General features: G+C 54.1%; 2 protein-coding genes across 3 annotated transcripts in view; both read left to right on the forward strand.

Annotated features, from left to right (window-relative positions):
- The window catches only part of DAGLA (diacylglycerol lipase alpha), a 54,836-nt gene extending 51,564 nt beyond the window's left edge, over nucleotides 1–3,272 (forward strand). For both annotated transcript variants that reach the window (XM_080910829.1, XM_080910830.1), the window contains one exon: nucleotides 80–3,272. In XM_080910829.1, coding sequence (XP_080766955.1) covers nucleotides 80–1,040 — 961 coding nt within the window. In that variant the 3' untranslated portion in view covers nucleotides 1,041–3,272. The remainder of the gene's footprint in view (nucleotides 1–79) is intronic.
- A 4,319-nt stretch (nucleotides 3,273–7,591) lies between these two features.
- The window catches only part of MYRF (myelin regulatory factor), a gene marked incomplete at both ends in the record, with an annotated part of 29,190 nt that continues 22,936 nt past the window's right edge, over nucleotides 7,592–13,845 (forward strand). Inside the window, one exon of the mRNA XM_080913166.1 lies at nucleotides 7,592–7,637. Coding sequence (XP_080769292.1) covers nucleotides 7,592–7,637 — 46 coding nt within the window. The remainder of the gene's footprint in view (nucleotides 7,638–13,845) is intronic.

Here is a 13,845-nt window from a genome sequence, read left to right on the forward strand (position 1 = left end):
CTTCCTTCTAGCCTGGGAAGAAGGGATGTCTCATCTGCCGTTTGACTCTTTATCTTTCTCTTATGCTTGTTCTTTGTAGGAGCAAGTCTCAGTCTGAGATGAGTCTGGAGGGCTTCTCTGAAGGGCGGCTGCTGTCCCCAGTGGCTGCTGCATCAGCAGCCCGACAAGACCCTGTGGAGCTGTTACTGCTGTCTACCCAGGAACGACTGGCGGCAGAGTTGCAGTCCCGACGGGCACCACTGGCCACCATGGAGAGCCTCTCAGACACTGAATCACTGTACAGCTTCGACTCACGCCGTTCCTCAGGCTTCCGCAGCATCAGAGGCTCACCCAGCCTCCATGCGGTACTAGAGCGTGATGAGGGACATCTGTTTTACATCGACCCGGCCATTCCAGAGGAGAACCCATCCCTCAGCTCACGCACAGAGCTGCTGGCAGCCGACAGTCTGTCCAAGCACTCGCAGGACACCCAACCACTAGAGGCAGCTCTAGGCAGCGGGGGTGTGACTCCTGAGCGACCACCAAGTGCAACCAATGAAGAGGAGGAGGCAGCAGGTGGCAGTGAGGGTGGTGGGGTGGCCCCAGGAGGAGAGCTGGCACTGCACAATGGGCGCCTGGGGGACTCACCCAGCCCTCAGGTGCTAGAATTTGCAGAGTTCATTGACAGCCTCTTCAACCTGGACAGCAAGAGCAGCTCCTTCCAGGACCTCTACTGCATGATGGTGCCCGAGAGCCCCACTAGTGACTACACTGAGGGCCCCAAGTCCCCCAGCCAACAGGAAATTTTGCTTCGGGCTCAATTTGAGCCCAATCTGGTACCCAAGCCCCCCAGGCTCTTTGCAGGATCTGCTGAACCCTCCTCTGGCATTTCGCTCTCACCATCCTTCCCACTCAGCTCCTCAGGGGAGCTCATGGACTTGACACCCACGGGCCTCAGCAGCCAGGAGTGTCTGGCCACAGACAAGATCCGGACTTCCACCCCCACAGGCCACGGGGCCAGCCCTGCCAAGCAGGATGACCTGGTCATCTCAGCACGCTAGCACTTGGCCGTGGCCGCCAGTTCCTCTCCAACCAGAACTCAAGGCCCTGTGGGTACCTAATGGCCACTCGGGGCCCAGTAGCTTTGGGAAGAGGCTCCCAGAGGCCACATGTCTCAGGCCCTGGAGCACTGCTGCTGAGCAGGGGGTCTGCATCCCTACCTCAGCCTAGGACCCCCAGAACCAAGATGTCTGGGAAAAGCAGGGGTGGCTTTGGTGACAGGGAGGAGATTTCAGGTTGGATGGTCCATCCTCAGCCCTCAGCCTGACTCCTCTGTGTGAACAGCATAGTATCTGTTCTGGGAATGGCACTAGGCAGGCTAGCTTCCTGTCACTGCCCTCCAGCTACTCTCCTGGAGCTGCAGCAGAAAGCAGCCCCCACCCCCACGTATTCTCACATGTAATTCAAGTTGGCACCTTGCCCTGGCCATTCTCCCCCAGATCTGGTGCCTGCTGGGCCAGCCCCCTGGGATGATCCCCACCAAGGTGGCCCACAGTGCTGTGTATGTTTACAGAATCTGCTGGGCTTGGCTCAGGTTGCATCCTGGGCTCATAAGCCCAACTCCCAATCATGTGTTTAGTTGTCCCCTCCAAGTGGGACCTGAGGACCAGAGGGGCCCCAAAGGGAGGTGGGGTCAGGGATGCGCTTCTTTGCCTGGTGCCCCTTATCTTCATGGGTCCTGGTCACTGGGCCTGCCTACCTGCCACTTCCTGGCTTCCTGGCTCACCTTCTACCCCCAGGACTCTGGCCATTCAAAGGGTGGTGGACGTTCCTGTGACATCACCCCTGGCTGCAGAGTCAGGGCCCTGGGAAGAAAGAAGGCATCCAAAGCCCTGTCTCCTTTGTGTCCTGCCTGACCCCTTCTAACACCCCACCATGCCTAGGCAGCTCTGGGCCCTGGGGTCTGAAACCAAACATGCCTCTGCCCACTTGCTCTCCTGGCTGCCTAGCTCCTTTCTGGGTCTGTGTTCCCCACTGTGTTCTGCCCATAAGAAGAGGGGCCAAGAGTAGGGTATTTTGGGGACCTGGCTGGAAACCCCTGCCCACTGCCAAGGGAAGGGGCCCGGGACTTGGGAGCTGTCCCAGGTTAGCGTGAGGCTTTCATAGGTTTTCCTATGCTTTGGGGAAGCAGTTCAGGAGGTAGGAACCCAGCCCTTTCCCCAGGCTGGGGGGAGGGGGAGGTTGTGCATGGTGGTGTCAGGTGTGTGTGTGTACATGTGCATGAATGTGCACCACTCCTGAGGAAAGGGGCTGCAGAGGGCTGCCTGCTCCCTGCACGGTGCCTGCCTCCTGCTCCTCCTAACCTGCCAAGAACAGCTTGTGAGATGAAGCCTGGTCCCTTCCAGTCTAGCCCCGCCCCTACCCTCTCTGGGCTGCCTAGGGTCCCCTGACCACCTCATGATGACTGGTCTCTGGGTCTGAGTCCTGATAGCTATCCACCCTAACAGATGAGGGCAGAGACCTGGGAGCTGGGCCTCCCCCTTACTCTGTGACTCCCCCATCTCCAACAGCTCCCTGGTCACCCTGCCCCCTGCCAAGGCAGTGCCTCGGCCTAGCACAGAAGTAAGATAAAAATCACTGGTTCTTAGAACTCAAATTTAGACAAAAATCTTAAATCAGAGGAATAACCCATCTAGTACCCCAGCCGGTACAGGTACAAGGTGAGTTGTGGATCTGGCCTTTTAACTCTTTCTGTCAGGGTAGGTCTGGGGGGGTCCCTCTAGGGTGTGCCCCTATGCCCAGGACTGAGCCATCAGGGACATACCTCCCACCCCCAAGGCTGCAGCCATACTGTGTTACAGGCTTGGGGCTGGGGCAGGCTTGGACTCAGCCCTAGACAAGAAGGGCCAGCCCACCCCTCTGTTTCCTTCCCTGCCTGACCTTAGAAGGGTGGGCCTGATGCACGTTCCCTTCACTCCATGCAACATCTGGGGGGGTCTGAGCCACCCCCTTCATTCCAGTTCAGATTGACCCCCCCCACACACACTGTCCCCCAGACCCGCAGCACAAGCTCTCCCAGCCGTGCGCTGGCCTGTCCTCCCAGGGATCTGGGTGACTTCCATATGCAACTAGTAGCGAACAGCCAGGCCCCCATGAACCCTCTGCACTCCACGGCCATTCTCCCATGACCTTTTTGTACCTAATGTATGAAAGATCCATACTAATATCGCTGTAAAAAGAAGAGACAAATTAATATAGCTTATTCTATGAATATATCTGTATATAAAGTTTTCTGTATATTGTATAGAGCTGTGTATAAACTGAATGCAGAAGCACACCTCTGCCTCCTGTGCTCTCTCTTCCTCGGGTGGGGGTGGAGGAGGCAGGGTAAGGGAATGTAAACCTCTGAGATCATTCCCAGAAAGGTAGGTGAGAAGTGACTCCCACGAAACCGTCCTTTGATCCCCACATGCATGTACATGCATACGTATGCACCACCTCCCCACAAATAAACACATAAACACAATACAAACTTAAAAACCAAACACAGATGTGGTTCACTAGGTTAGGGAGGGCCCTGTGTTTTTGATTGGCTTCCTGGCCATGTCAGTATCCAGGCCCAAGACGGCATTAAATTATATCAAATGGGCAGAAGTTCCACCTGTGTGAGAGCAGCCACTTGTTGAGTCCTGCCCATGTGAGATGTTTTGGGGAAGGGTTTGTGCCTTTGTAGCATATAGTCCTTCTGCCCTCCTGGAGAGCTCTGAGACTCAAAAGTAGGCAACCTGCCCCAGGTGCTGAAACAGCAGTTGGAATAGCAGGCTTCATCATGCCCACCCACCCCATGCTGTGAGCTAGGGCTGGATGGGGATGCCAGAGGGGTAGCACTGGAGTGTGTGGCCACAGCTCTACGGAGGGCTTCTCTGGGGGAGAAGAGACCCCAGCCCAACCTGGATCCAGAGCACTGAGGCTGGGAATGAGATGGCAGGAGAGGGTAGACAGGCAGCGCTGAGCATCCTGCAAGCCTCTGGCCCTGAATCTTCCACACAGCAGGGGGCGCTGTTCTCTAACTAGTCCACTATGGCCTGCAGAGTCTGGTATAGACGCCCTGGCCCAGCCAAGCCTTGACTCCAACTCCTTCCCACTCAGACTGCCCCCAAGTCTAGTATGAATCCACCTGGTGAGGAGATAGCGCTCTTGACCTTGAAGGCTGTCTCCCCAGCAATCTCTGAACAGCAGAGAAGGCAGCCTGTTTATAACAGGATTATAACAGAGGTATAGACAGATGGAGGAGCAAATCCAGAGATTTGTCCTCCTAGCCTGCTACCCACACCTAATACTAGTTTCTCCTCTCACTAGTCTGCAAATGATCCTGGCCCTAATGGAGGAGAAGCAGAGCAAATGACCAGAGAGACTGTGGCTTGCTAAGGATCACACAGCAGACGACTATCTCCACGGATGACAACGTCTAGTACCAAAGTCTCCCTAGGCTCCTTTACCAGCCCCAGCACCTCCCTACTGTGGGATAAGCCCACCCGTGCTTGGACCCCAACTTCATCATGGTGTCTCCAGACATGAGAGACCCTGGGTATGACAGTTCTTTTGCTCTGTGGCCTAGTGGAATAGGGGTGTTGGCAGGCCCGAGTTCCCTGAGTTGTGCCAGTTCCCTTGAGAGTAAAAGGGCCCTGCATCCTGCCTCATCTAATTAACCTCAGAGCTACCCTGGATTTTAAAGTGTTCATTGTCTTGATGATGTGGTGGGTCTCCCCATCCTCAGACCCCAGGAATACTGAGGTCACCAGCCCACCCTTAGATGTAGACATTTCAGCGTGGGGCTCGGGCGTGAAGTACAGAGGAAAGATCTTTGGATAGTTGGGGTCCCAAAGGGATGCTATTCTCTAGTGGCCCCAAGCAACTCAGGAAATAAATTCATCTCTGAAGGGTGCATGGTATGACTGGGTATTCGCATTGTCTATAGGCAGGCCTGACCCTGGTGGGAGGAGGGGCTGGAGTGCAGAATAACAATTGTCTTAGGGGAGTCTGCAGAGGAGACAAACCTCTGGACGCATGAGCTGGAAAAGAATAGAGCGCTCAGTGTGGCCCCCTCCCCCCTTGGTGGGGCCCCGGCTGGAAAGAGGGAGCTGTGGTCAGTGCCCACAGCTGGGCCTCCAGCAAAATCCCACTCTATATACCTAAGAGAGGCAGCTCTGAGAACCGCCCCCAGAGGGACAAAACCTCATTGTGAGGCACCCGCCAGCCTAGGCATCCCCTCCCCCAAGCCCTCCTCGGAGGGCCACCACAAGCCTGCTGACTGGGCCACATCTGGAGCTTAGGCTCTGGCTGCCCTTCCCCCACGCTGGCCACTGAGAAGAAGGGAGGCAGATGGGATGATAGGAGAACTCAGGGGGTCCCACTGAACTACCTGCAAAGCTGGGCTTGTACCCCACCTTAGTTTGGCAGTCACTGCCAGGAGGAGTCAAAAGTTCTAGGCTAGCTGGGTTAGTATTTTGATTTTATAGTAAGCTTTCCCAGCTTTCTGGGCTGCTGCTGCTGGTGGTGGTGATGATGATTGTGTGTGTGTGTGTGTGTGTGTGTGTGTGTGTGTGTGTTGTTTTGAGACAGGTCTTACTCTGTAACCTCCACTGGCAATGCACATGTAACCCTCCCAAGTCAGCCTCCTGAGTACCTTGATTTCAGGTGTGTACTCCCAGCAGTGGAAGGCAGCACGGTTTCATCTTTCCCAGACAGTGGTACTTCAGGCTAAATCTTTCTGGTTCTGACTTGCTACGCCTAAGGGTTCTCTGAGGTTGTGCACCGAACCACTCTGCAGTGTGATGATTTACTGGGTCTGGAATTCCAGAATCCTAGATCTAGACTTTGGAGGTTTGTAGACAGTATTCTGTATACATTCAACCTGTACTTTTTGAGTACCTGCTCTGTGCCAGGTAATGGTTGGTTTTGTTGGTGTTGAAGTTATAACAGTGCTGCAGGCTGAGGTGGAGTAAACTGCTTTGGACAGGATACTGATGGGTACACTGAGGCCTGGTGGCTGAGAAGAACTCGCCTTTGGGGAGCAAGCACCACAGATGAACTAACACTTGCCATGGCCCCGTGGCAGATGTGGGTCCCGCATGTTTGATGGCAGAAGGTCTTAGTAGCAATGGTTTAGTGAGCCATGGAGAAAGCAGTTGAAGCCGAGGTCATTGTTTCAAGTAGAGAGAGATCAGCCAAGGTCTGAGAAACCAGGGCAAGAGGTTTGGATGTTGGAGTGCAAGGGGAAACCACTGGTTTTATCAAAGGCATGGTATGATCTGATTTCTGCCTTACGAAGAATTATTTGAGAGAATTGCAGAGGAATCATTAGGAGAGATGTGTAATGGAACAAGGTGGAAGTGGGAGTCAGCACAGGAGACGGAATGGCTTCATCCCTATATGATTTCAGATTAAACATCAGGGCCTCACTCTAACTTAGTGGTAGTGTAGGCCTTTAATGCCAGCACACAGGAGGCAGAGGCAGGCCGATCTCTGAGTTTAAGGCCAGCCTGATCTACAGAGTGAGTTCCAGGACAGCCTCAGCTATCCAGGGAAGCCCTGTCTTGAGCAAAAGTAGAGTGAGTCTCATTAAACTCTGAACTCTATCGACCTTGAACCCTTCCACCTGTACTGCCCAATACCACCATGGCCATATGTGACTAACTAAGCTCAAAATAATTAAAATAAAATGAAGCCGAAAAGTCAGGTGCTCAGTCCCCAGAGCCACATTTCAGATGCTCGGCTGCCACTGTGGCTAATGACAACATCCAGAGTATTTCCACCAATCCAGAAAGTTCTGTATAGAAGCACGTCCCTAGATGGGCACTCATTAAGCCTCTGTTTCCTCATCTGTAAATGCAAATTATAATAGTTCCTTCTAGATGGGTGAGGTGGTAAATCCCTTTACTCTCAACACTAAGGAGGCAGAACAAGGCAGATCTCTCTGAGTTTAAGGCCAACTAGTGAGTTTCACAACAGCTAAACATACATCGATTTGGATGCGTTTGGCGGGGGCTATGTTCCTCCTTAGTAAAAAGACCTGTCAAGATTAACAGAGGTTAACACCTATAGGGTACTCTGTGCAGGCCTAGCACAACACAAACATTCTTTTGGTGCCTGCATGTTGCTCTCTCTGGGATAGGGTGAGTACCGAAAGGAATAGGAGCCATCTCTGAGATCTGGTTCTGGAAACCCTCAGATTCACAATCTGGAATCCTACCTATCCCAGCAAAGAGTGAAAAGTGATCCTTGCATCGCTTCCCACCGACTTTAAAGCAAGGCAGTACCCAGCCGCCGCCGCGCCGCGCCGTGCCGCGCGCCCCCTGCAGGCGACGCAGCGCCCTGCTACCCGAGGTTGCGACTCCGGGCGTACCGCCAGAGGGCGCTGAGGACGGCGGGCGGGGCGCGGGGCAGGCGGAGGCCGGGCCAGGGCTGCGGGTAGCGAGCGTGAGGCGAGCCTGGTCGGACTGTACCGGGAGCCCAGCCGGGACTGTCGCGCGGGCCGCGCCGGCGATGCCGCGCCCCCGGGCCAGGCTGTAGCGGGGCTGCGGCCGGAGCGCACGCGCCGGGCAGGCGGGCCATGGAGGTGGTGGACGAGACCGAAGCGCTGCAGCGCTTCTTCGAAGGTGAGAGACCGCGGGGCTGACTGGGAGATCAACCTTCTGCCCTGGGATAGGCCAGCCGATCTCCCTGAGAATAGGAATCCCATGAGTTCCCCCCATTCAAGGACCTCCAGAAAGCCTTCATTTAGGCAGGGACTCTACTACAGACTGGCAACAGCGAGGTGAATGGCTTCGAGACTGGGAGTCCCAAGGAGGTGTCTGCCTACGCCTGTTGGACTCGGGTTTCTCGAATTGGCTTCCAACACTCAACTTCCTTGGGGATGGGTTCCCTTCCGTGCTTGGCCCTCCTTGAAGCCTTTAGGGTCCTGCGTTCTCCCTGAATGGTGATAACCTCAATCTTCAGTACACTTCTGAAGTGTAGTCTGAGGACGCTGTATTTCGTCCATGCCAGAGTCCATCTATCCTGGGACTTCTCTCTTCCCCTCAGGCTGGGACCCCTGAGCCTAACCTACCTCCTAGGAGCAGGGACCTCCTGAGTCTGCTTCCTGAGACATCCTTGGAGACTGTCACCTGTATTGGGCAATGCAGCTTTCTCCACTAAGGCCGAAATTCTCTTCTAAGCAGCTATTGCTTCCGTGCTTGGGCAGGACCTTCTCTTTAGTACGCTTTCCTAGAGATGGGACCCTCTTGAGGCTGGCTGACATCTCTGCCCTAGGAGACCTCCAATGCTGTAAATGACACCCCACCAACCCTATGAGGCACCTTAAGGTTGGGTCCCTCACACCTGACCCAGGAGCTGACCTGGCCCCCCCTCACCTTGACCTGAACTTCCCCAGTAGGATCTATGTACCCTCCATTATATATATTTTCCTCACCTCTGCATTGATTTCAGAGTCTGTTCTTAGTCTAAATACCGCCTCAGCTTTTCCTGAACAGCCCCTGCCCCTCCCCCCTGAAAGCTGGGCTCGGGAGGGAAGGGGCTGGCTGGTGTGGGAGGGGGAGGGGAAGTGCAGGCTGACAACTCCCAGCCTGCTGGATTTCTTAGGCCCTTATGGAGCACGAAGCCAGGCACTTGAGCCCCTTAGTTGGGAGCCTGCTCTAAGCTAACATCTTGTTCCTAAATGCTAGAGGCTTCCATGAGCAGAACCTGTTGCCCTAGACATACCAGGCTGGGACTGTGAGTTACGGGATGGAACTCAAGATCCAAGTTTAAAGCCCAGTGCCCAGTTCCTGAGAGATTTCCGCGTGCAAGAGGACTTTGTTTCTTGTTCCATGACTTGGGGAACCACAGAATGGGCTTTTGCCGAGCAGTCCAGGAGAGGACAGCCTTCACTCTCGGCTAACTTCACTCTAGGATGCCAAACATCCAAGCAGGACAGACAAGTCCTGAGGTTTCACATTGCTACTTTTGGACTAGACTCAATGATCAACTTCCCAACACTGCAATAGGTTGAGTGCTCAGGGACTTTGTGAGTAAAGACTCTAGGAAAGGAAAGAAGTTAGCAGTCCTTGTTGGGTACAAGTACTGGTTGGGGTACCCCCAGTGACCCATGAACCAGGGACTCCTTGATTTCTGAAAGTATCCCTAAATTCCCTCCACCCCACCCCCACCTGGGCTCTGGGCACAGGGGTGGGCCTAATTGGCCTGGGCTCCTCACTTCTGAGCCAAACTTTCCCTCCTGGCCTGAGGAGGGGAGGGGGGGATGAAAGGCTGACGCCACAGCTTAGCCATGCAGCTGCCTGGCAGGGAGGCTGTGCTGCTCCCTCCAGAGAGATAAGAGGAGACTCAAGAATGTCTGTGGGGAGCAGGCGGGGTGTGGGGCCTGCTCAGGAGGGCCAGGCTTCCGCAGTCTCAGAGCCTGGGAATAAGGGCAGGGTGGGTGGACACCTGGTTCAAGTCCTGTAAGGCTGTCTGAGATGGAAAGGCCTTGGCAGGGAATCCATTGGGTGGTAAGATGGAGGTTCTCATCGTAAGGTGAAAGGCCTGAGAGAGCACAGAGAAGTGCTGTGCTCGTAAACATGAGTGCACCCCTACCAGAAAGTGTGAAACCTTGTTTTTTGGATGCCGATGAGTCATTTCTCATCCCCCAGTGACTGTGTGTGTGTATTCACACTCAGATCTGAGCCCCCAGTGACTGTGTGTATTCACACTCAGATCTCAGCCCCCAGTGACTGTGTGTGTTCACACTCAGATGGTGACTCTTGAGTCCTCATCCAGGTTCCCACATGGCCTCAGCCAGTCCCTCTAGGCAGTGGGTAGAAATCTCCATGGTCTGCGTTCTGGGCTGGGAGACAGACTGGCTCTTGCTGAAGGAGCAGTCTAGAGTCTCTTCTGTCATGGCTCCCTCTAGCTCTGCACACAGGTGTATGTCCTGCCTTGCTCTGGGTGGATAGTGAGACTGGGGGCTAAGGCGCTTTGGGACTTTGGTGGGAGGCAGGGACAGAGCGTCCCCCTCGAGGCTGGTACAGCTGGGTCCCCGTGACTGCCCAGTTAATCCCCTGGAGATAGGCACCAGCAGTCCAGAGTCGAAGGCACAAGGCCTGTAGAGAGTGGAGCGTCCAGACAGAATGCATTGGCTCCCAGCAGGTAACTGGGTATAGGGAAGGGCACATTTCTCCGCCGCTGAGAGCCAAGTCAGGGATGGAGTAGGACCATGTAAGGGGGACCTGACCAAGACCTCAAAAGGTTGATTCATGCTGGGACACCGAGAGCTGTGTGATTCTAAGCTGAGCCTCTCTGGGATTTTGTTCTCTCACCTGCCACATAGAAGTTAGAAGTCTCCATTGGTACCTTGAGCTCTTAAGAGCGTTCTATCCCAATCCCGGGGGGTGGGGGGGGGTTAGAGGACGAACAGAGGATGCTGGGTGAAGGCTGCTGATCGCTTTCCTGCACTTCCTGTTGCTTAGCTAGTGTTCCCCAAAGCAAGTTTATGTAGGGAGTAGTTTGGATACTGAAGGAACTGGGTCTCCAGCAAGTTTTGAATAGCCCACTGAGGGTTTCGGGGGCTGGAGGAGGAGGCCTGAGTTTCACTCTTTTTGAACCCAAGGCTGAGCCTTCCTACTTTCCTGGTAGAGTAAGTCAATAACTGCTGCTGCTGCTGCTGCTGCTGCTCCTTTTCCTCCTTCTCTTCTTCCTCTTTCTCCTTTTCCTTCTCTTCCTTCTTTCAGGCTGGGTTTCTCTGTTTAGCCCTGGATGTCGAGGAACTCACTCTGTAAACCAGGCTGTTCTCAAACTCATAGAGATCCACCTGCCTCTGTCTCCTAAAATCTGAGATTAAAGGCGTGCACCACCACCACCCAGTTTAGATAGAGCAGGAGCTTCTAATTGGATCGTTTTAAAGCAACTAACAAACATTAATTCATGGCTTATGATGGGATGCACAAGGCAGAGAGAGTTTTGGGTGGGAGGATGGAGGGAAGATGAGAATGGACCCATTTCCCAGGGGCCAAAACTGAGGTTCTGACAGACGAGGTTAGCTGGGTGGTAGTCCAGGCTGATTTCAGTCTCCAGCTTTCTCCTCTGCCATCAAGGAGGAGCAAGCACTTGGGGATAGCACCCTTCATCCCTTCCAGAGGTTAGGAGTGTCATGTCGAGGCTCGCTACCTGGTAACTCAGGAGGGAGGACACCACCTCCATGTGCACAGCTGGGCTGCGAGATGAGGGTGGCTCTATGACCTCTGTCACTTACCTGTCATTAGTGATGTGCCCAGGATCAGGTGGGTAGGGAGGCACGCTACGTAAGCTTTCCTTATTCCCCCAGATTCTTTTCCCTCCTGGGTTAACCTGGAGCCCACCGAGGACTTTGTTACCCACCCTCAGTCCCACAAGACTTCTGTCCCAGCCTCAGTAGCTGTAGTGAGCTGATGGCTAGGACCACCCTTTTAGGCCCTGGGTCAGGTAGGAGGGAGAGGTAATAGAGGGGTCTGACTCATCCCTATTTCTCCACACCTCTCACAGAGCCACGCAACACGGGAAGGCGGGCAGGAAATGCTCCCTGCCGATAAAGACCGTAGCTGATCAATCATGATCCATGTATATGTAGAGGAGCCTGGATGGTGGTGGGGGGTCATAGCAAACCACTCTCTGGGAGTGGTTGGGATCATGTCCTGGATCAGGAGAGTTGGTTACCAGACCTTGGCCTTAGGCCTTTCCTTAGTCTGGGGATGCTGAATAGAGTACCCCTTGAGGCCTTAGGCAGGGCCAAGAAGGCTATTTGGGAACAGACCACTCTGGGTAGAATGGCATCTCTCTGGGAGACCTGATCAGACTACTCTCAAAGGGTTACAGCTCTGGGGGTTGGGGACTGGTAGCAGAGGCTACTGGGTAACCACCAAGCTAAGCCATTTATTGGCTGTTGCCCTCGGACTTTGCCCTCCCTGATAAGAACAAAGCAGAAATCATTAACTGGATTATTAACTGAGGTGGCCCCGCCCTGAGCAGGCAGCCTGCCTTCCCTTCCTCCTAATCACAAGCTGGGCTTCAGGCATTCCAGGGTACCTCAGTTTCCCTCAGTCAGGATGGCTAGTCTCCCATTTCAAAGTTCTCTAGCCATTGTCGCTGGGTGTCGGTGGCCCACCGATCAGGAGCTGTGATAGTTGATTGGATGACTTCGTGTGCACACTAGTGGGCAGAGGGGGCTGCAGCTAGCCTTGTTATCCACATGGCTCTTCTGAGTGTGTCAGTACAGTTGGCTGGGCTCTATTGTCTCAGCTGTCAAAAGGCCACACAGCTGGACTAGTTAATGGTCACCTCTCAGAGCTTCTGTGGGGTTGGGTGAGATAGTGCCTTCGAAGGGCCTCAGGACAGCCCCTGCCTGTATATGGCTCCATGAAGGTTAGCCTTATTTAACCTACCTCCCATGAGCTTGCACAGCCCCTTTGCATGGCCTAGGATAGGTGGCATACACCCATCTTCAGGACTGTTGATCCTCTCGCCCAGTAGGCTGATGTCTTAGACTTGGGCTCCTATTTGACAGCTGGTGCTGTGTGCTTTGAGAAAGACCCTCACCCTCTCTGGGATCCTCTCTGGGAGAATGGCAGTCGTAACCCGATGAGCATATTCTGTGTACAAGCAACTGTACAGTGATAGGCCTAGCTTCCTTTTTCCAGTGTTGGGTCTTGGTCTGGTCCTGCCAGTTATGCCTGCCTCCTCCTCCATCTCAGGGATGTGGAACTTGTTCCCTGGGACAGAAAGAAACTTGACCACCCTTAATCGTGGTGTATAGAGCATCCTGACTAGAGTATTCTACAGATGTGCAGTCCTTACCGCAGTGGGAAGATTGTACAGCCCCCTTTCCAAGAGGAAGGAGCTGAGGGTGATGTACATGTTATGCAGGTAGCCACAGAAGCAGGAATAGGAGTTTGGCCACAGTTGGAGCCCTTCTGGAGTAGGTAGGGAAGGGGATCTCATCTAAAGGGCCTGAGCTGCTGATAGCCATGAAAGATGCCCATCCAGACCTTTCTGGAGCACACAGCCCTCAGTTGAATGATCCAGGCTATAGGGTATCAACAGGGAGACCCAAAGTGCCAAATGAAAGGGAGAAAAGGGAGAGGGCAGAAGAGGAACGTTGCTGGGTGGGACAGTTGGCTCCAGAGCCCCCACTGGCTTGTATGATGTTCAGCCTGTCCTACCTAGTGTCCTGCCTTTTCCTTTACTTCTAGCAGGGTTTTTGGCCTCTAACTACTCACCAAGTGAGGCAAGGAGCTGCCTTTCTGGGGGACTTGGGCCAGTAACATGAATTTGTTTAGTCCTGTGTGACTCCAGCTGCAGCTGATGGGAAGGTGTGACTTTGGGCTGTGGGGGAGAGGAGCAAAGAGAAGGGCAGACACTTGTACTGGGAGGACCCTGACTTGCATCTGAACCCGTGTCTTGGGAGGGGTGCTAGTGGAGCCTGCTTTGGGCCAGTCTTATTTGTGTGTGCGTGAGCTCTTGAAGACATGCTTGCGAAATATGCTGAGATGTAAACTCAGACCAATAGGCGTGTGCCAAAGGCTTTGTTACCCTTAAACTGCAGCAGAAAGGTTGGGGCTGTAGCATAGTTGGTAGAGCGTTTACCTAGCCGGCATGCACAAGCTGCCCCAGCAGATCCTTAAGTCTGAGCCACAGCTACCTGAGTTCCCTCCCATTTCCACACCAGAAACAGAAGAGTCCCCCACAGCACCCCTCAGCCTGCCTCCAGAGACTGTGCTCTTCCAGGGCACCCAGACTCTCGGCTACCCTTGGCTTATAGCTGCATCTTTCCCTGGACCCCACACCACCAGAACCTTGTAC

Source organism: Micromys minutus (genome assembly GCF_963924665.1).
Source record: "Micromys minutus genome assembly, chromosome: 2".
NCBI lineage: Eukaryota > Metazoa > Chordata > Mammalia > Rodentia > Muridae > Micromys > Micromys minutus.